The sequence below is a fragment of the Oncorhynchus kisutch genome, linkage group LG2 (assembly GCF_002021735.2).
Source record: "Oncorhynchus kisutch isolate 150728-3 linkage group LG2, Okis_V2, whole genome shotgun sequence".
In the NCBI taxonomy this organism is placed as follows: domain Eukaryota; kingdom Metazoa; phylum Chordata; class Actinopteri; order Salmoniformes; family Salmonidae; genus Oncorhynchus; species Oncorhynchus kisutch.
The window spans coordinates 76,854,706-76,877,227 of NC_034175.2; the positions used below are offsets into that span (position 1 = coordinate 76,854,706).

Sequence of the window (22,522 nt, forward strand, 5' to 3'; positions counted from 1 at the left end):
AGTCATTTGGCCGTTGACCGGCGGTAGGCAGTCATTGGCCGTTTGGCCGGGGTAGGCAGTCATTGGCCGTTTGGCCGGGGTAGGAGTCATTGGCCGTTTGACCGCGGTAGGCAGTCATTGGCCGTTTTGACCTGCGGTAGGACAGTCATTGGCCGTTTGACCGGGGTAGGCAGTCATTGGCCGTTTGACCGGGGTAGGCAGTCATTGGCCCGTTTGACCGCGGTAGGCAGTCATTGGCCGTTTGGCCGGGGGTAGGCAGTCATGCCGTTTGACTGGGTAGGCAGTCATGGCCGTTGACTGCGGGTAGGCAGTCATTGGCCGTTTGGCCGGGGTAGGCAGTCATTGGCTGTTTGACTGGGGTAGGCAGTCATTGTAAATAAAAATGTGTTCTTAACTGACTTGCCTTTTAAATTAATGAATTAAAAAAGAGAAACAATCCAAAGCACTCTTAGGTTGACTAATTAAAACCCTTTTATTCATAGGCTACTTGGCTAATGGCCAGGGAAAAAGTACGCACCTATGCAATGCTTCTAAACCAGCATTGATTTAAAGGTGGGTAGGCTATGCTTGGTTTTTAATTCAATGAAGGGATGGGGGGGGACCCATTTGTTTTTTAATGTTTCTAAATTAGGAAATTCTCCAGCACAAAAAGAAACATCTCTCCTTCCATGGGAACTGTGCATCATGGCAGGAAAGGCTGGGCTTTCGCCTCTCTAAATACACTGGGCTTTCGCTCTCTAAATACACTGTGCTTCTCGCTCCCTAAATACACTGGGCTTTCGGCTCTCTAAATACACTGGGCTTTCGCTCTCTAAATACCACTGGGCTTTCGGGCTCTCTAAATAACACTGGGCTTTCGCTCTCTAAATACACTGGGCTTTCGCTCTCTAAATACACTGGCTTTCGCTCTCTAAATACCACTAGGCTTTCGCTCTCTAAATTACACTGGGCTTTCGCTCTCTAAATACACTGGGCTTCGCTCTCTAAATACACTGGGCTTTCGCTCTCTAAATACACTGGTATTTCGCTCTTTAAATGCACTGGGCTTTCGCTCTCTAAATACACTGGCTTTCGCTCTCTAAATACACTGGGCTATCGCTCTCTAAATACACTGGGCTTTCGCTCTCTAAATACACTGGGCTTTCGCCCTCTAAATGCACTGGGCTTTCGCTCTCTAAATACACTGGGCTTTCGCTCTCTAAATACACTGGGCTTTCGCTCTCTAAATACACTGGGCTTTCGCTCTCTAAATACACTGGGCTTTCGCTCTCTAAATACACTGGGCTTTCGCTCTCTAAATACACTGGGCTTTCGCTCTCTAAATACACTGGGCTTTCGCTCTCTAAATACAATGGGCTTTCGCTCTCTAAATATACTGGGCTTTCACTGTCTAAATACACTGGGCTTTCGCTCTCTAAATACCCTGGGCTTTCGCTCTCTAAATGCACTGGGCTTTCGCTCTCTAAATACACTGGGCTTTCGCTCTCTAAATACACTGGGCTTTCGCTCTCTAAATATACTGGGCTTTCACTCTCTAAATACACTGGGCTTTCGCTCTCTAAATACCCTGGGCTTTCGCTCTCTAAATGCACTGGGCTTTCGCTCTCTAAATACCACTGGGCTTTTGGCTCTCTAAATACACTGGGCTTTCGCTCTCTAAATGCACTGGGCTTTCGCTCTCTAAATACACTGGGCTTTCGCTCTCTAAATGCACTGGGCTTTCGCTCTCTAAATGCACTGGGCTTTCGCTCTCTAAATACACTGGGCTTTCGCTCTCTAAATGCACTGGGCTTTCGCTCTCTAAATGCACTGGGCTTTCGCTCTCTAAATGCACTGGGCTTTCGCTCTCTAAATACACTGGGCTTTCGCTCTCTAAATACACTGGGCTTTCGCTCTCTAAATACACTGGGCTTTCGCTCTCTAAATGCACTGGGCTTTCGCTCTCTAAATGCACTGGGCTTTCGCTCTCTAAATACACTGGGCTTTCGCTCTCTAAATGCACTGGGCTTTCGCTCTCTAAATACACTGGGCTTTCACTCTCTAAATACACTGGGCTTTCACTCTCTAAATACACTGGGCTTTCACTCTCTAAATACACTGGGCTTTCACTCTCTAAATGCACTGGGCTTTCGCTCTCTATATACACTGGGCTTTCACTCTCTAAATACACGTCATTGCCACCCATGTTACTGCTAAGGGCTGCTTTTTTTGTGGGTATTAAAATGTCCCATTAGCTCTCCATTAAATGGTCACTTTTGCGCTTGTTTTTAAGGACACACCTCATATACTGCCAAGCTTCCCACCTCAGTGCAAGTGAGCTGATGTCGAATTGCCAAATCTAGAATTTCGGGCTGGGAAATGTTGTTGAATGACCAAACCTGGCTTTAATAAGGCTGGGAAATTATGTTGAATAGCCAAACTTAAGCGTTAAGGCAGGAAAATGCCAGTGCGCCACTTGACCAAATTGCAAACTAACGTGCGTTTGACCCTTGCGCCTCCTTAGCACCAGAAAATAGAGCCCCCTGTGTTTTACAATGACTTTTTAGCTGACTTAACCAAAAATCGACTCATGTTCAAATTCAACATTGATTCAACATGTTCCTAAAAATATGAATTACCTAAGCAAATATTCTTTATCCCAATTGTCCATTTGTAGGTCTGTCCTGGCAGGATGACATTACCCAGTACGTTGTTGCCAAAGAGCTGAGCAGAGTTCCTCACACCACACAGTCCCTAAAGGCCTCCTCCTTTTCACAGTAAGGATACTAATAGATTTGAGAGAATGTAAAGTTGACCTCTAGGCCTTCTCTCAGCTGGTCTATCCAGTAGTATTTTGTCTCTGTGTAGCTGTGAATGTAAAGATGCTTACAGGAACTGAAAATGGATTTAGACCAGTGAGCTTTTTCTCTAGACTATCCAACATTGTCTTGTGTGTCTTATAGACCTCTGTGTAGTAGACGGAAGCAGCACTATGCTCAGGGCCCGTATTCAAAAAGTGTCTCAGACTTGGAACAGGTCCCCCATGTCTGTATAACATTTGATTAACTATGACCTAGAAAGCAAAGCTGATCCTATATCAGCACTCCTATTCTGAGCTCTTTGTTGAATGACTCTCTCTGATCTACTAAACTCTCCCCCTTGGCTTGTACTCCCTACCAGAACCAAGCAGAGCTCCTCCAATCAGAGAGCACACCTCAGCAGCTCCTCCAATCAGAGAGGATACCCCAGCAGCTCCTCTAAGCAGGGAGGATACCCCAGCAGCTCCTCCAGTCAGGGAGGATACCCCAGCAGCTCCTCTAAGCAGGGAGGATACCTCAGCAGCTCCTCCAGTCAGGGAGGATACCCCAGCAGCTCCTCTAGTCAGGGAGGATACCCCCAGCAGCTCCTCTAAGCAGGGAGGATACCTCAGCAGCTCCTCCAGTCAGGGAGGATACCCCAGCAGCTCCTCTAAGCAGGGTGGATACCTCAGCAGCTCCTCAAGTCAGGGAGGATACCCCAGCAGCTCCTCTAAGCAGGGAGGATACCCCAGCAGCTCCTCCAGTCAGGGAGGATACCCCAGCAGCTCCTCTAAGCAGGGAGGATACCCCAGCAGTCCTCCAGTCAGGGAGGATACCCCAGCAGCTCCTCTAAGCAGGGAGGATACCTCAGCAGCTCCTCCAGTCAGGAGGATACCCAGCAGCTCCTCTAAGCAGGGAGGATACCCCAGCAGCTCCTCCAGTCAGGGAGGATACCCCAGCAGCTCCTCCAGTCAGGGAGGATACCCCAGCAGCTCCTCTAAGCAGGGAGGATTACCTCAGCAGCTCCTCCAGTCAGGGAGGATACCCCAGCAGCTCCTCAAGTCAGGGAGGATACCCCAGCAGCCTCCTCCAGTCAGGGAGGATACCCCAGCAGCTCCTCTAAACAGGGAGGATACCCCAGCAGCTCCTCCAGTCAGGGAGGATACCCCAGCAGCTCCTCCAGTCAGGGAGGATACCCCAGCAGCTCCTCCAGTCAGGGAGGATACCCCAGCAGCTCCTCTAAGCAGGGAGGATACCCCAGCAGCTCCTCCAGTCAGGGAGGATACCCCAGCAGCTCCTCTAAGCAGGGCGAGGATACCCCAGCAGCTCCTCTAAGCAGGGAGGATACCCCAGCATCTCCTCTAAGCAGGGAGTATACCCCAGCAGCTCCTCCAGTCAGGGAGGATAACCCAGCAGCTCCTCTAAGCAGGGAGGATACCCCAGCAGCTCCCTCTAAGCAGGGAGGATACCCCAGCATCTCCTCTAAGCAGGGAGGATACCCCAGCATCTCCTCTAAGCAGGGAGGATACCCCAGCATCTCCTCTAAGCAGGGAGGATACCCCAGCGTCTCCTCTAAGCAGGAGGATACCCCAGCAGCTCCTCCAGTCAGGGAGGATACCCCAGCAGCTCCTCCAATCAGGGAGGATACCCAGTCAGGTTGACAGACACCAGGACCACTTGATAGTAGACCATCTCCAGTCCCCCTCCGCATGCAGACATCTCCCATGGACCCCTTTACCTACCAACAGGTACTGTAGGCTACAGCCATGCATGTTAACACAGACACTCAGACACACAAACAAACGTTATATTGTAAAGATAATTTGTCCACTTTCGGTAAACTCTGTACAATACAACTATTGGGAGTTTACGCACAAGCACCCTCTACTGAAGAACAATATAATCACACCTGACAAGTCCAATGAACACCGTACCGCCTTCTACAGGTGATAAACTCGAGGTACCTCACTTGAAGCCCCGCCTTCTACAGGTGATAAACTCGAGGTACCTCGCTTGAAGCCCCGCCTTCTACAGGTGATAAACTCGAGGTACCTCACTTGAAGCCCCGCCTTCTACAGGTGATAAACTCGAGGTACCTCACTTGAAGCCCCGCCTTCTACAGGTGATGAACTCGAGGTACCTCACTTGAAGCCCCGCCTTCTACAGGTGATAAACTCGAGGTACCTCACTTGAAGCCCCGCCTTCTACAGGTGATAAACTCGAGGTACCTCACTTGAAGCCCCGCCTTCTACAGGTGATGAACTCGAGGCATGAATTCCTCCCTTCAATTCTTCCTGCTCTTCGCCTGGACCTGAACAGAAAATTTCACACATTTCTTAAACAAACATTTAGAACAAAAAAATGTAGTAAATTAGATAGATTAGTAGATTAGTAAAGGTAGAATAGTAAAGGTAGAATAGTAATGGTGGAATAGTAAAGGTAGAATAGTAAAGGTAGAATAGTAACGGTGGAATAGTAAAGGTAGAAAAGTAAAGGTAGAATAGTAAAGGTAGAATAGTAACGGTGGAATAGTAAAGGTAGAAAAGTAAAGGTAGAATAGTAAAGGTGGAATAGTAAAGGTAGAATAGTAAAGGTGGAATAGTAAAGGTAGAATAGTAAAGGTAGATTAGTAAAGGTAGAATAGTAAAGGTGGAATAGTAAAGGTAGAAAAGTAAAGGTAGAATAGTAAAGGTGGAATAGTAAAGGTAGAATAGTAAAGGTGGAATAGTAAAGGTAGAATAGTAAAGGTAGATTAGTAAAAGTAGAATAGTAAAGGTGGAATAGTAAAGGTAGATTAGTAAAGGTAGAATAGTAAAGGTGGAATAGTAAAGGTAGAATAGTAAAGGTGGAATAGTAAAGGTGGAATAGTAAAGGTAGAATAGTAAGGTAGAATAGTAAAGGTAGATTAGTAAAGGTGGAATAGTAAAGGTAGAATAGTAAAGGTAGAATAGTATTTGTGCTACGGTCGGTTTCATCATGTCCTGTTCATCGTCTCAGCGCTTTGGGAAAAGCATGGGCGCTACCGTACGCTGCGGCACACTTGGTTGACTTTGTCGCAGGTGCCGGAGAGAGACTGGCAGCTGTACTTGGATGAGATGATTTTCTCCTACGGGGTTCTTTGGTTTGGCCCTGGAGTCTATGCAGGAAAAAATAAGCAGGAGGCATTCATCAGTGCTGCATCTCTTCTTTCCTCAGTGCTGCATCTTTCTTTCCTCAGTGCTGCGTGTCTTCTTTCCTCAGTGCTGCATGTCTTCTTTCATCAGTGCTGCGCGTCTTCTTTCATCAGTGCTGCGTGTTTCTTTCCTCAGTACTGCATCTCTTCTTTCCTCAGTGCTGCGTGTTTCTTTCCTCAGTGCTGCATGTCTTCTTTCATCAGTGCTGCGTCGTCTTCTTCATCAGTTGCTGCGCGTCTTCTTTCATCAGTGCTGTGGTCTTCTACCTTGCTGCTGGCAGCCTCATCTTCTAGAGTGTCTGCAGACAGAGGCCCGTTGGCTAAACTGGCTTCCCAAGCTTCTGGGTCCACCACCATGTTGCTCCTGCTTGTTTGTTCCACAGGAGCAGACTAAGTTGCTTGCCACAGGTGTCATTTTACTTCCAAGTGTGAAGGGAAAGCTGGTCCATCCGTGGTGGAAATTCCAAGTCCACAAGCTGGTGTTCCACCCCTTCAGATGGCACTTTACTGGAGACTCGCTGTGCACATGTGCTGTGTCTCCCTTGATTAGGCAAACAGCAACATTGAGGTACAGGCTAAAATTCGTTGTGCATCACCTATGTTTTTACGGTATCACTGAGACCTCAGAGACAGTTTTAGGAAGGAGAATTCTCCAGAAGCAGTGGTTCCTATGTCAGAGGCCCAGGACAGCTTGTACACCCGGAATCTCCTGGTTCCCAAAAGGGGCCGGACTTTGCGCCCCTATTTTGACCTGCATGCACTAAACAAGCACCTAAGGGTCTACAAATGCAGAATGCTCATGAATAGCCGGTTGTTACAGCCCGTGTTGACCGGTCCACGTGGTGAGATTGCGTCCAAGCTATATGCCGGGAGATTCTCGACTGAGTCTAACACAAGACCAAAAACGGAATGCGTTGAGATTGAGTCAAACAGCTCTTCTCTTGATTCTCTTTGAACCCAGAGACTGAACATGGGAAACCAGCATGGATGTGTGTAATACCACCTGCTCCTTCGACTCCGCTACCACCAGCCAATCGTCCAGGTAGTCCAATATCTTCTACCCCAGACACTGCATGGTTGTCAAGTCCACCTCCACAACTTTGGTGAAAATGCGAGGCAAGATGGACAGCCCAAAAGGGAGGACCAGAAAATTGTAGGTAGCAGCCTCAAAATGGAACCTCAGGAATATTCTGTTATGGGGAGGGGGATATACAGTATGGCCCCATGAAAGTATGCATCCTTCAAGACAACGGAGGTCAATTCAGGTGTCCCCGTCATGTCTCCAGGCTCTAGCTCGGTGGACGGACCCTTGTCTCTGGGGACCCCTATGAGTCAAGTTACATCCATCAAGGTGATCACGACAGATGCAACCCCCCCTGCGCGAGTGCAGCTCAATTCGGGGTTGTGGACAGTGTCACAGAGCCCGCTGCACATCAATTACCTGGAGCTGTTGGCTGTTTTTTGACCTCCACTGGTAATGGATGCTCTCGTGCACCATTGACCTAGGACCCTCTTTACACATTTCTCCCCGTGGGCCTGATTCAGCCCACACTGGGGAGGGTGCGTCGGAGGGCTTGTTGTTGATGCTTGTTACTCCCCGTTGGCCCAAACAACCTTGGTTCATGGAGATGATCTGCCTTTTATCACTCTGTTATGGAAGTTCAAAGAATGGCTATAAATAATATGGCTCCACGTAGGGACACAGATCAAAGAATGGCTATAAATAATATGGCTCCACGTAGGGACACAGATCAAAGAATGGCTATAAATAATATGGCTCCACTTAGGACACAGATCAAAGAATGGCTATAAATAATATGGCTCCACTTAGGGACACAGATCAAAGAATGGCTATAAATAAGATGGCTCCACTTAGGGACACAGATCAAAGAATGGCTATAAATAATATGGCTCCACTTAGGGACACAGATCAAAGAATGGCTATAAATAAGATGGCTCCACTTAGGGACACAGATCAAAGAATGGCTATAAATAAGATGGCTCCACTTAGGGACACAGATCAAAGAATGGCTATAAATAAGATGGCTCCACTTAGGGACACAGATCAAAGAATGGCTATAAAGCATATTACATAAATACATTTGATTGATTGGTTTATAAATACATTTGATTGATCCATCCATTGCATAGTTAGTTCAATCGTTGAAGTTGCCATATTCAAATCACAGACAGTGTCACCAGCAAAGCACCCCCACATCACCACACCTCCTCCTCCGTGCTTCACAGTGGAAACCACACATGCCGAGATCGTCCGTTCACCTACTCTCTAATTTGGACTCATCAGACCAAAGGACAGATTTCCACCGGTCTAATGTCTATTGCTCATGTTTCTTGGTCCAAGCAAGTCTCTTCTTATTATTGGTGTCAATTCGACCATGAAGGCCTGATTCACGTAGTCTCCTCTGAACAGTTGATGATGAGTTGTGTCTGTACTTGAACTCTGTGAAGCATTTATTTGGGCTGCAATTTCTGCAGCTGGTAACTGTAATGAACTTATCCTCTGCAGCAGAGGTAACTCTGGGTCTTTCTTTCCTGTGGCAGTTTCATCATAGTGGCTGATGATTTTTGCGACTGCACTTCAAAACTTTCAAAGTTCTTGAAATGTTCCGTATTGACTGACCTTCATGTCTTAAAGTAATGATGGACTGTTGTTCTCTTTGCTTATTTGAGATGTTCTTGTCATACATTGGACTTGGTATTTTACTAAATAGGGCTATCTTCTGTATACCACTCCTACCTTGTCACAACACAACTGATTGGCTCAAATGCATTAAGAACGAAATAATTTCGTTAATTTAAATGCATTCCAGGTGACTACCTCATGAAAATGGTTGAGAGAATGTCAACAGGCACAACAGCTGTCATCAAGCAAAGGGTGGCTACTTTGAAGAATCTCAAATCTCNCCTCTCTCTCTCTCTCTCCCCCCCCCCTCTCTCTCTCTCTCTCTCCCCTCTCCCCCCCCCCTCTCTTTTCTCTTCGGTTTTCTATTTAGATTTTAGATTTGATAGGGAGGTCAAATATTCTGTTAAGATTCTCTACTGCCAAGTTTACACCTTCACTATTACAGTGAAACGTTTTGTCCAGGAAGTTGTCTAAAAGGGATTGAATTCAAGTAGAATGTGTGGCTTTGATGTCTCATGATTGAGTATTGCTCTGTTCAAGTAGACTGTGATTTTGCTGTGATCTGATAGGGCTGTCAGTGGACTGACTGTGAACGCTCTGAGAGACTTCAGTGATAAAGTAGTCTACAGTACTACTGCCAAGAGATGAGCTATAGGTTGTACCTACCATAGGAGTCCCTCGAAGCCTACCATTGACTATGTACATACCCAGCGTGTGTGACAGAGCTGCAGGAGTTGTGACCCATTTTTGTTGGTTATGTTGTCATAGTTGTGCCTAGGGGGCATATGTGGGAGGGAATGCCTGTCACCTGCAGGCAGGTGTTTGTCCCCCTGTGTGCTGAGGGTGTCAGGTTCTTGTCCGGTTCTGGCATTTAGGTCATCACAGATTAGTACTGTCCCTGGGCCTGGAAATGATTGATTTCCCCCTCCAGGATGGAGAAACCGTGTGTGTGTGTGTGTGTGTGTGTGTGTGTGTTTGTGTGTGTGTGTGTGTGTGTGTGTGTTTGTGTTTGTGTGTGTGTGTGTGTGTGTGTGTTGGTGTTGATGTGTTCTGCTGTGTGTTATAGACGGTCTCTTTGGGCAGTGCCGTACCTCTAAGCAGGACCAGGTGCAGTACCAGGTGTCATTTCCTGTTTTGAAGAGGATGCAGGAAGTCCTCAAGCAGCTCATGCTACAGGGTGAGTCAACAGCCTGACACAACCACTGCATGTGGTTGAAATCTAGGGGCTCTATTTTAAACAAACCAACAACAACAACGAAAAGAAGGTCAATCTTAGCTCTAGGGGGTCCGGGGGTTATTATAGCCATAATTATGAGGCCCAATAGCTGGCGGTGGTGCAAGAGGGCTGGGTTTTTGATATAAACAAATTGTTGGTGTGACGAGGCCTTGGCCACTCACTAGCCAATCAACACATCCATTGTCTTAATGTTGCATGTTTGTCTCCGGTTCTGTAGGTTATTGACGGTCTTTGAGTTGTCATCAACTCCAATTTGGCTGTGTGCGCGGAATATTCTCGTCCTGGTCGACTGTGGATTGATATTACAGTTTATTAAATAGCATAGGCTAAAGTAACAAGTGATAACAACAGTAAAAAAAACATCCAGTGTTTGCTCAATAGCCAACATTGTTGTAATTGGCTTCAATTGGCTTCAATGAGCCTAGCCAAGCCTAGCAAAACCTTTCCGAACCTAGCGTAGCCGAACTTAGCATAGCCAAAACTAGCCTAGCCGAGCCTAGCCAAACCTAGCCGAACCTAGCCGTACCTAGCCTAGCCTAGCTGAGCTGAGCCTAGCCGAGTTGAGCTGAGCCGAGCCGAGCTTAGCCGAGCATAGCCGAGCTTAGCCGAGCCTACCCAAGCCGAACCTAGCGTAGCCGAACCTAGCTGGCCCGAACCTAGCCTAGCCTAGCCGAGCCGAGCCTAGCCGATCCTAGCGTAGCCAAACCTAGCTGGCCCGAACCTAGCCTAGCCGAACCTACACTACGTGTCTTTAAGTGTCGCACTTCTCCTAAAATAAAATATACTTGTCAGCTTTGCAAGCCCAGGATAAAAAGAAAGAACTAGCCTTCATTATATTAGCCTTTGCCCAGAGTACGCATAACATTCGCACATCTGTACAAAATACTGGGCTCCTGTCTAATGTACCGTTGCCTATGTGTGAGGCAGATTTTGTATTTTTTATCTGCCGTAGATATGGTATTATAGGAGGACTGAATCATTTGAAGCGTGTCTTTGAGGGTTTGGCCGGGGTAGGAAGTCATTGGCCGTTTGGCCGGGGTAGGCAGTCATTGGCCGTTTGACCGGGGTAGGCAGTCATTGTCGTTTGACCGCGGTAGGCAGTCATTGGCCATTTGACCGGGGTAGGCAGTCATTGGCCGTTTGACTGCGGTAGGCAGTCATTGGCCGTTTGGCCGGGGTAGGCAGTCATTGGCCGTTTGACCAGGGTAGGCAGTCATTGGCCGTTTGACTGGGGTAGGCAGTCATTGGCCGTTTGGCCGGGGTAGGCAGTCATTGGCCGTTTGACCGGGGTAGGCAGTCATTGGCCGTTTGGCCGGGGTAGGCAGTCATTGGCCGTTTGACCGCGGTAGGTAGTCATTGGCCGTTTGGCCGGGGTTGGCAGTCATTGGCCGTTTGACCGGGGTAGGCAGTCATTGGCCGTTTGGCCGGGGTAGGCAGTCATTGGCCGTTTGGCCGGGGTAGGCAGTCATTGGCCGTTTGACCGCGGTAGGCAGTCATTGGCCGTTTGACCGCGGTAGACAGTCATTGGCCGTTTGACCGGGGTAGGCAGTCATTGGCCGTTTGACCGGGGTAGGCAGTCATTGGCCCGTTTGACCGCGGTAGGCAGTCATTGGCCGTTTGGCCGGGGTAGGCAGTCATTGGCCGTTTGACTGGGGTAGGCAGTCATTGGCCGTTTGACTGGGGTAGGCAGTCATTGGCCGTTTGGCCGGGGTAGGCAGTCATTGGCTGTTTGACTGGGGTAGGCAGTCATTGTAAATAAAAATGTGTTCTTAACTGACTTGCCTTTTTAAATTAATGAATTAAAAAAGAAAACAATCCAAAGCACTCTTAGTTGACTAATTAAAACCCTTTATTCATAGGCTACTTGGCTAATGGCCAGGGAAAAAGTACGCACCTATGCAATGCTTCTAAACCAGCATTGATTAAAGGGTGGGTAGGCTATGCTTGGTTTTTAATTCAATGAAGGGATGGGGGGGGACCCATTTGTTTTTTAATGTTTCTAAATAGGAAATTCTCCAGCACAAAAAGAAACATCTCTCCTTCCATGGGAACTGTGCATCATGGCAGGAAAGGCTGGGCTTTCGCTCTCTAAATACACTGGGCTTTCGCTCTCTAAATACACTGTGCTTTCGCTCCCTAAATACACTGGGCTTTCGGCTCTCTAAATACACTGGGCTTTCGCTCTCTAAATACACTGGGCTTTCGGGCTCTCTAAATACACTGGGCTTTCGCTCTCTAAATACACTGGGCTTTCGCTCTCTAAATACACTGGGCTTTCGCTCTCTAAATACACTAGGCTTTCGCTCTCTAAATACACTGGGCTTTCGCTCTCTAAATACACTGGGCTTTCGCTCTCTAAATACACTGGGCTTTCGCTCTCTAAATACACTGGTATTTCGCTCTTTAAATGCACTGGGCTTTCGCTCTCTAAATACACTGGGCTTTCGCTCTCTAAATACACTGGGCTATCGCTCTCTAAATACACTGGGCTTTCGCTCTCTAAATACACTGGGCTTTCGCCCTCTAAATGCACTGGGCTTTCGCTCTCTAAATACACTGGGCTTTCGCTCTCTAAATACACTGGGCTTTCGCTCTCTAAATACACTGGGCTTTCGCTCTCTAAATACACTGGGCTTTCGCTCTCTAAATACACTGGGCTTTCGCTCTCTAAATACACTGGGCTTTCGCTCTCTAAATACACTGGGCTTCGCTCTCTAAATACAATGGGCTTTCGCTCTCTAAATATACTGGGCTTTCACTGTCTAAATACACTGGGCTTTCGCTCTCTAAATACCCTGGGCTTTCGCTCTCTAAATGCACTGGGCTTTCGCTCTCTAAATACACTGGGCTTTCGCTCTCTAAATACACTGGGCTTTCGCTCTCTAAATATACTGGGCTTTCACTCTCTAAATACACTGGGCTTTCGCTCTCTAAATACCCTGGGCTTTCGCTCTCTAAATGCACTGGGCTTTCGCTCTCTAAATACACTGGGCTTTTGGCTCTCTAAATACACTGGGCTTTCGCTCTCTAAATGCACTGGGCTTTCGCTCTCTAAATACACTGGGCTTTCGCTCTCTAAATGCACTGGGCTTTCGCTCTCTAAATGCACTGGGCTTTCGCTCTCTAAATACACTGGGCTTTCGCTCTCTAAATGCACTGGGCTTTCGCTCTCTAAATGCACTGGGCTTTCGCTCTCTAAATGCACTGGGCTTTCGCTCTCTAAATACACTGGGCTTTCGCTCTCTAAATACACTGGGCTTTCGCTCTCTAAATACACTGGGCTTTCGCTCTCTAAATGCACTGGGCTTTCGCTCTCTAAATGCACTGGGCTTTCGCTCTCTAAATACACTGGGCTTTCGCTCTCTAAATGCACTGGGCTTTCGCTCTCTAAATACACTGGGCTTTCACTCTCTAAATACACTGGGCTTTCACTCTCTAAATACACTGGGCTTTCACTCTCTAAATACACTGGGCTTTCACTCTCTAAATGCACTGGGCTTTCGCTCTCTATATACACTGGGCTTTCACTCTCTAAATACACGTCATTGCCACCCATGTTACTGCTAAGGGCTGCTTTTTTTGTGGGTATTAAAATGTCCCATTAGCTCTCCATTAAATGGTCACTTTTGCGCTTGTTTTTAAGGACACACCTCATATACTGCCAAGCTTCCCACCTCAGTGCAAGTGAGCTGATGTCGAATTGCCAAATCTAGAATTTCGGGCTGGGAAATGTTGTTGAATGACCAAACCTGGCTTTAATAAGGCTGGGAAATTATGTTGAATAGCCAAACTTAAGCGTTAAGGCAGGAAAATGCCAGTGCGCCACTTGACCAAATTGCAAACTAACGTGCGTTTGACCCTTGCGCCTCCTTAGCACCAGAAAATAGAGCCCCCTGTGTTTTACAATGACTTTTTAGCTGACTTAACCAAAAATCGACTCATGTTCAAATTCAACATTGATTCAACATGTTCCTAAAAATATGAATTACCTAAGCAAATATTCTTTATCCCAATTGTCCATTTGTAGGTCTGTCCTGGCAGGATGACATTACCCAGTACGTTGTTGCCAAAGAGCTGAGCAGAGTTCCTCACACCACACAGTCCCTAAAGGCCTCCTCCTTTTCACAGTAAGGATACTAATAGATTTGAGAGAATGTAAAGTTGACCTCTAGGCCTTCTCTCAGCTGGTCTATCCAGTAGTATTTTGTCTCTGTGTAGCTGTGAATGTAAAGATGCTTACAGGAACTGAAAATGGATTTAGACCAGTGAGCTTTTTCTCTAGACTATCCAACATTGTCTTGTGTGTCTTATAGACCTCTGTGTAGTAGACGGAAGCAGCACTATGCTCAGGGCCCGTATTCAAAAAGTGTCTCAGACTTGGAACAGGTCCCCCATGTCTGTATAACATTTGATTAACTATGACCTAGAAAGCAAAGCTGATCCTATATCAGCACTCCTATTCTGAGCTCTTTGTTGAATGACTCTCTCTGATCTACTAAACTCTCCCCCTTGGCTTGTACTCCCTACCAGAACCAAGCAGAGCTCCTCCAATCAGAGAGCACACCTCAGCAGCTCCTCCAATCAGAGAGGATACCCCAGCAGCTCCTCTAAGCAGGGAGGATACCCCAGCAGCTCCTCCAGTCAGGGAGGATACCCCAGCAGCTCCTCTAAGCAGGGAGGATACCTCAGCAGCTCCTCCAGTCAGGGAGGATACCCCAGCAGCTCCTCTAGTCAGGGAGGATACCCCAGCAGCTCCTCTAAGCAGGGAGGATACCTCAGCAGCTCCTCCAGTCAGGGAGGATACCCCAGCAGCTCCTCTAAGCAGGGTGGATACCTCAGCAGCTCCTCAAGTCAGGGAGGATACCCCAGCAGCTCCTCTAAGCAGGGAGGATACCCCAGCAGCTCCTCCAGTCAGGGAGGATACCCCAGCAGCTCCTCTAAGCAGGGAGGATACCCCAGCAGCTCCTCCAGTCAGGGAGGATACCCCAGCAGCTCCTCTAAGCAGGGAGGATACCTCAGCAGCTCCTCCAGTCAGGGAGGATACCCCAGCAGCTCCTCTAAGCAGGGAGGATACCCCAGCAGCTCCTCCAGTCAGGGAGGATACCCCAGCAGCTCCTCCAGTCAGGGAGGATACCCCAGCAGCTCCTCTAAGCAGGGAGGATACCTCAGCAGCTCCTCCAGTCAGGGAGGATACCCCAGCAGCTCCTCAAGTCAGGGAGGATACCCCAGCAGCTCCTCCAGTCAGGGAGGATACCCCAGCAGCTCCTCTAAACAGGGAGGATACCCCAGCAGCTCCTCCAGTCAGGGAGGATACCCCAGCAGCTCCTCCAGTCAGGGAGGATACCCCAGCAGCTCCTCCAGTCAGGGAGGATACCCCAGCAGCTCCTCTAAGCAGGGAGGATACCCCAGCAGCTCCTCCAGTCAGGGAGGATACCCCAGCAGCTCCTCTAAGCAGGGAGGATACCCCAGCAGCTCCTCTAAGCAGGGAGGATACCCCAGCATCTCCTCTAAGCAGGGAGTATACCCCAGCAGCTCCTCCAGTCAGGGAGGATACCCCAGCAGCTCCTCTAAGCAGGGAGGATACCCCAGCAGCTCCTCTAAGCAGGGAGGATACCCCAGCATCTCCTCTAAGCAGGGAGGATACCCCAGCATCTCCTCTAAGCAGGGAGGATACCCCAGCATCTCCTCTAAGCAGGGAGGATACCCCAGCGTCTCCTCTAAGCAGGGAGGATACCCCAGCAGCTCCTCCAGTCAGGGAGGATACCCCAGCAGCTCCTCCAATCAGGGAGGATACCCCAGTCAGGTTGACAGACACCAGGACCACTTGATAGTAGACCATCTCCAGTCCCCCCTCCGCATGCAGACATCTCCCATGGACCCCTTTACCTACCAACAGGTACTGTAGGCTACAGCCATGCATGTTAACACAGACACTCAGACACACAACAAACGTTATATTGTAAAGATAATTTGTCCACTTTCGGTAAACTCTGTACAATACAACTATTGGGAGTTTACGCACAAGCACCCTCTACTGAAGAACAATATAATCACACCTGACAAGTCCAATGAACACCGTACCGCCTTCTACAGGTGATAAACTCGAGGTACCTCACTTGAAGCCCCGCCTTCTACAGGTGATAAACTCGAGGTACCTCGCTTGAAGCCCCGCCTTCTACAGGTGATAAACTCGAGGTACCTCACTTGAAGCCCCGCCTTCTACAGGTGATAAACTCGAGGTACCTCACTTGAAGCCCCGCCTTCTACAGGTGATGAACTCGAGGTACCTCACTTGAAGCCCCGCCTTCTACAGGTGATAAACTCGAGGTACCTCACTTGAAGCCCCGCCTTCTACAGGTGATAAACTCGAGGTACCTCACTTGAAGCCCCGCCTTCTACAGGTGATGAACTCGAGGCATGAATTCCTCCCTTCAATTCTTCCTGCTCTTCGCCTGGACCTGAACAGAAAATTTCACACATTTCTTAAACAAACATTTAGAACAAAAAAATGTAGTAAATTAGATAGATTAGTAGATTAGTAAAGGTAGAATAGTAAAGGTAGAATAGTAATGGTGGAATAGTAAAGGTAGAATAGTAAAGGTAGAATAGTAACGGTGGAATAGTAAAGGTAGAAAAGTAAAGGTAGAATAGTAAAGGTAGAATAGTAACGGTGGAATAGTAAAGGTAGAAAAGTAAAGGTAGAATAGTAAAGGTGGAATAGTAAAGGTAGAATAGTAAAGGTGGAATAGTAAAGGTAGAATAGTAAAGGTAGATTAGTAAAGGTAGAATAGTAAAGGTGGAATAGTAAAGGTAGAAAAGTAAAGGTAGAATAGTAAAGGTGGAATAGTAAAGGTAGAATAGTAAAGGTGGAATAGTAAAGGTAGAATAGTAAAGGTAGATTAGTAAAAGTAGAATAGTAAAGGTGGAATAGTAAAGGTAGATTAGTAAAGGTAGAATAGTAAAGGTGGAATAGTAAAGGTAGAATAGTAAAGGTGGAATAGTAAAGGTGGAATAGTAAAGGTAGAATAGTAAAGGTAGAATAGTAAAGGTAGATTAGTAAAGGTGGAATAGTAAAGGTAGAATAGTAAAGGTAGAATAGTATTTGTGCTACGGTCGGTTTCATCATGTCCTGTTCATCGTCTCAGCGCTTTGGGAAAAGCATGGGCGCTACCGTACGCTGCGGCACACTTGGTTGACTTTGTCGCAGGTGCCGGAGAGAGACTGGCAGCTGTACTTGGATGAGATGATTTTCTCCTACGGGGTTCTTTGGTTTGGCCCTGGAGTCTATGCAGGAAAAAATAAGCAGGAGGCATTCATCAGTGCTGCATCTCTTCTTTCCTCAGTGCTGCATCTCTTCTTTCCTCAGTGCTGCGTGTCTTCTTTCCTCAGTGCTGCATGTCTTCTTTCATCAGTGCTGCGCGTCTTCTTTCATCAGTGCTGCGTGTCTTCTTTCCTCAGTACTGCATCTCTTCTTTCCTCAGTGCTGCGTGTCTTCTTTCCTCAGTGCTGCATGTCTTCTTTCATCAGTGCTGCGCGTCTTCTTTCATCAGTGCTGCGCGTCTTCTTTCATCAGTGCTGTGCGTCTTCTTACCTTGCTGCTGCTGCAGCCTCATCTTCTAGAGTGTCTGCAGACAGAGGCCCGTTGGCTAAACTGGCTTCCCAAGCTTCTGGGTCCACCACCATGTCTGCTCCTGCTTGTCTTGTTCCACAGGAGCAGACTAAGTTGCTTGCCACAGGTGTCATTTTACTTCCAAGTGTGAAGGGAAAGCTGGTCCATCCGTGGTGGAAATTCCAAGTCCACAAGCTGGTGTTCCACCCCTTCAGATGGCACTTTACTGGAGACTCGCTGTGCACATGTGCTGTGTCTCCCTTGATTAGGCAAACAGCAACATTGAGGTACAGGCTAAAATTCGTTGTGCATCACCTATGTTTTTACGGTATCACTGAGACCTCAGAGACAGTTTTAGGAAGGAGAATTCTCCAGAAGCAGTGGTTCCTATGTCAGAGGCCCAGGACAGCTTGTACACCCGGAATCTCCTGGTTCCCAAAAGGGGCCGGACTTTGCGCCCCTATTTTGACCTGCATGCACTAAACAAGCACCTAAGGGTCTACAAATGCAGAATGCTCATGAATAGCCGGTTGTTACAGCCCGTGTTGACCGGTCCACGTGGTGAGATTGCGTCCAAGCTATATGCCGGGAGATTCTCGACTGAGTCTAACACAAGACCAAAAACGGAATGCGTTGAGATTGAGTCAAACAGCTCTTCTCTTGATTCTCTTTGAAACCCAGAGACTGAACATGGGAAACCAGCATGGATGTGTGTAATACCACCTGCTCCTTCGACTCCGCTACCACCAGCCAATCGTCCAGGTAGTCCAATATCTTCTACCCCAGACACTGCATGGTTGTCAAGTCCACCTCCACAACTTTGGTGAAAATGCGAGGCAAGATGGACAGCCCAAAAGGGAGGACCAGAAAATTGTAGGTAGCAGCCTCAAAATGGAACCTCAGGAATATTCTGTTATGGGGAGGGGGATATACAGTATGGCCCCATGAAAGTATGCATCCTTCAAGACAACGGAGGTCAATTCAGGTGTCCCCGTCATGTCTCCAGGCTCTAGCTCGGTGGACGGACCCTGTTGTCTCTGGGGACCCCTATGAGTCAAGTTACATCCATCAAGGTGATCACGACAGATGCAACCCCCCCCTGCGCGAGTGCAGCTCAATTCGGGGGTTGTGGACAGTGTCACAGAGCCCGCTGCACATCAATTACCTGGAGCTGTTGGCTGTTTTTTGACCTCCACTGGTAATGGATGCTCTCGTGCACCATTGACCTAGGACCCTCTTTTACACATTTCTCCCCGTGGGCCTGATTCAGCCCACACTGGGGAGGGTGCGTCGGGAGGGCTTGTTGTTGATGCTTGTTACTCCCCGTTGGCCCAAACAACCTTGGTTCATGGAGATGATCTGCCTTTTATCACTCTGTTATGGAAGTTCAAAGAATGGCTATAAATAATATGGCTCCACGTAGGGACACAGATCAAAGAATGGCTATAAATAATATGGCTCCACGTAGGGACACAGATCAAAGAATGGCTATAAATAATATGGCTCCACTTAGGGACACAGATCAAAGAATGGCTATAAATAATATGGCTCCACTTAGGGACACAGATCAAAGAATGGCTATAAATAAGATGGCTCCACTTAGGGACACAGATCAAAGAATGGCTATAAATAATATGGCTCCACTTAGGGACACAGATCAAAGAATGGCTATAAATAAGATGGCTCCACTTAGGGACACAGATCAAAGAATGGCTATAAATAAGATGGCTCCACTTAGGGACACAGATCAAAGAATGGCTATAAATAAGATGGCTCCACTTAGGGACACAGATCAAAGAATGGCTATAAAGCATATTACATAAATACATTTGATTGATTGGTTTATAAATACATTTGATTGATCCATCCATTGCATAGTTAGTTCAATCGTTGAAGTTGCCATATTCAAATCACAGACAGTGTCACCAGCAAAGCACCCCCACATCACCACACCTCCTCCTCCGTGCTTCACAGTGGAAACCACACATGCCGAGATCGTCCGTTCACCTACTCTCTAATTTGGACTCATCAGACCAAAGGACAGATTTCCACCGGTCTAATGTCTATTGCTCATGTTTCTTGGTCCAAGCAAGTCTCTTCTTATTATTGGTGTCAATTCGACCATGAAGGCCTGATTCACGTAGTCTCCTCTGAACAGTTGATGATGAGTTGTGTCTGTACTTGAACTCTGTGAAGCATTTATTTGGGCTGCAATTTCTGCAGCTGGTAACTGTAATGAACTTATCCTCTGCAGCAGAGGTAACTCTGGGTCTTTCTTTCCTGTGGCAGTTTCATCATAGTGGCTGATGATTTTTGCGACTGCACTTCAAGTAACTTTCAAAGTTCTTGAAATGTTCCGTATTGACTGACCTTCATGTCTTAAAGTAATGATGGACTGTTGTTTCTCTTTGCTTATTTGAGATGTTCTTGTCATACATTGGACTTGGTATTTTACTAAATAGGGCTATCTTCTGTATACCACTCCTACCTTGTCACAACACAACTGATTGGCTCAAATGCATTAAGAACGAAATAATTTCGTTAATTTAAATGCATTCCAGGTGACTACCTCATGAAAATGGTTGAGAGAATGTCAACAGTGCACAAAGCTGTCATCAAGGCAAAGGGTGGCTACTTTGAAGAATCTCAAATCTCAAATATATTTTTTAGTTACTACGTGATTCCATATGTGTTATTTCATACTTTTTTTCAACAATTTAGAAAATGGTTAAAAATAAATTAAAAATAACTCTGGAATGAATAGGTGTGTCCAAACTTTTGACTAGTTCTGTATATTCATGTACTAAACTGTATATCAACCGTAAACCCACCATATTTGTATTTCTATTCATTCCCTTGAGGCTCTGTGCCTTCTCTACCTAGTTGTATATAATGTATGTAAACTTGGTTTAAACTCCGCTGTCTGTATTCTGTCTCTATATGTTTTCTATCACTAGCAGCACCATATCACCAGGTAACATTCTGAGTATGTTGTCTAGCAGAACCATATCACCAGGTAACATTCTGAGTATGTTGTCTAGCAGCACCATATCACAAGGTAACATTCTGAGTATGTTGTCTAACAGCACCATATCACCAGGTAACATTCTGAGTATGTTGTCTAGCAGCACCAAATCACCAGGTAACATTCTGAGTATGTTGTCTATCACTAGCAGCACCATATCACCAGGTAACATTCTGAGTATGTTGTCTAACAGCACCATATCACCAGGTAACAATCTGAGTATGGTGTCTAGCAGCACCATATCACCAGGTAACATTCTGAGTATGTTGTCTATCACTAGCAGCACCATATCACCAGGTAACATTCTGAGTATGTTGTCTAACACTAACAGCACCATATCACCAGATAACATTCTGTGTATGTTGTCTAGCAGCACCATATCACCAGATAACATTCTGATTATGTTGTCTATCACTAGCAGCACCATATCACCAGGTAACATTCTGAGTATGTTGTCTATCACTAGCAGCACCATATCACCAGGTATCATTCTGAGTATGTTGCCTAACACTACCAGTACCATATCACCAGATAACATTCTGAGTATGTTGTCTAGCAGCACCATATCACCAGATAACATTCTGATTATGTTGTCTATCACTAGCAGCACCATATCACCAGGTATCATTCTGAGTATGTTGTCTATCACTAGCAGCACCATATCACCAGGTAACATTCTGAGTATGTTGTCTAGCAGCACCATATCACCAGATAACATTCTGAGTATGTTGTCTATCACTAGCAGCACCATATCACCAGGTATCATTCTGAGTATGTTGTCTATCACTAGCAGCACCATATCACCAGGTAACATTCTGAGTATGTTGTCTAGCAGCACCAAATCACCAGGTAACATTCTGAGTATGTTGTCTAGCAGCACCATATCACAAGGTAACATTCTGAGTATGTTGTCTAACAGCACCATGTCACCAGGTAACATTCTGAGTATGTTGTCTAGCAGCACCAAATCACCAGGTAACATTCTGAGTATGTTGTCTATCACTAGCAGCACCATATCACCAGGTAACATTCTGAGTATGTTGTCTAACAGCACCATATCACCAGGTAACAATCTGAGTATGGTGTCTAGCAGCACCATATCACCAGGTAACATTCTGAGTATGTTGTCTATCACTAGCAGCACCATATCACCAGGTAACATTCTGAGTATGTTGTCTAACACTAACAGCACCATATCACCAGATAACATTCTGTGTATGTTGTCTAGCAGCACCATATCACCAGATAACATTCTGATTATGTTGTCTATCACTAGCAGCACCATATCACCAGGTAACATTCTGAGTATGTTGTCTATCACTAGCAGCACCATATCACCAGGTAACATTCTGAGTATGTTGTCTATCAGCACCATATCACCAGTTAACATTCTGAATATGTTTGCTAAGCAGCACCATATCACCAGGTAACATTCTGAGTATGTTGTCTATCACTAGCAGCAACATATCATCAGGTAACATTCTGAGTATGTTGTCTATCACTATCAGCACCATATCACCAGGTAACATTCTGAGTATGTTGTCTATCAGCACCATATCACCAGGTAACATTCTGAGTATGTTGTCTATCACTAGCAGCACCATATCACCAGGTAACATTCTGAGTATGTTGTCTATCACTAGCAGCACCATATCACCAGGTAACATTCTGAGTATGTTGTCTATCACTAGCAGCACCATATCACCAGGTATCATTCTGAGTATGTTGTCTATCACTAGCAGCACCATATCACCAGGTAACATTCTGAGTATGTTGTCTAGCAGCACCAAATCACCAGGTAACATTCTGAGTATGTTGTCTAGCAGCACCATATCACAAGGTAACATTCTGAGTATGTTGTCTAACAGCACCATATCACCAGGTAACATTCTGAGTATGTTGTCTAGCAGCACCAAATCACCAGGTAACATTCTGAGTATGTTGTCTATCACTAGCAGCACCATATCACCAGGTAACATTCTGAGTATGTTGTCTAACAGCACCATATCACCAGGTAACAATCTGAGTATGGTGTCTAGCAGCACCATATCACCAGGT

The 22,522-nt window shown here is 46.5% G+C and overlaps 1 protein-coding gene across 1 annotated transcript in view; it reads left to right on the forward strand.

Annotated features, from left to right (window-relative positions):
* LOC109881393 (receptor-type tyrosine-protein phosphatase-like N) overlaps nucleotides 1–22,522 on the forward strand; it is a 91,159-nt gene that overhangs the window by 21,475 nt on the left and 47,162 nt on the right. The window contains exons 4-10 of the mRNA XM_031802378.1: nucleotides 2,657–2,756; nucleotides 3,160–3,378; nucleotides 3,473–3,838; nucleotides 3,922–4,433; nucleotides 9,660–9,770; nucleotides 13,858–13,957; nucleotides 14,361–15,726. Coding sequence (XP_031658238.1) covers nucleotides 2,657–2,756; nucleotides 3,160–3,378; nucleotides 3,473–3,838; nucleotides 3,922–4,433; nucleotides 9,660–9,770; nucleotides 13,858–13,957; nucleotides 14,361–15,726 — 2,774 coding nt within the window. The remainder of the gene's footprint in view (nucleotides 1–2,656; nucleotides 2,757–3,159; nucleotides 3,379–3,472; nucleotides 3,839–3,921; nucleotides 4,434–9,659; nucleotides 9,771–13,857; nucleotides 13,958–14,360; nucleotides 15,727–22,522) is intronic.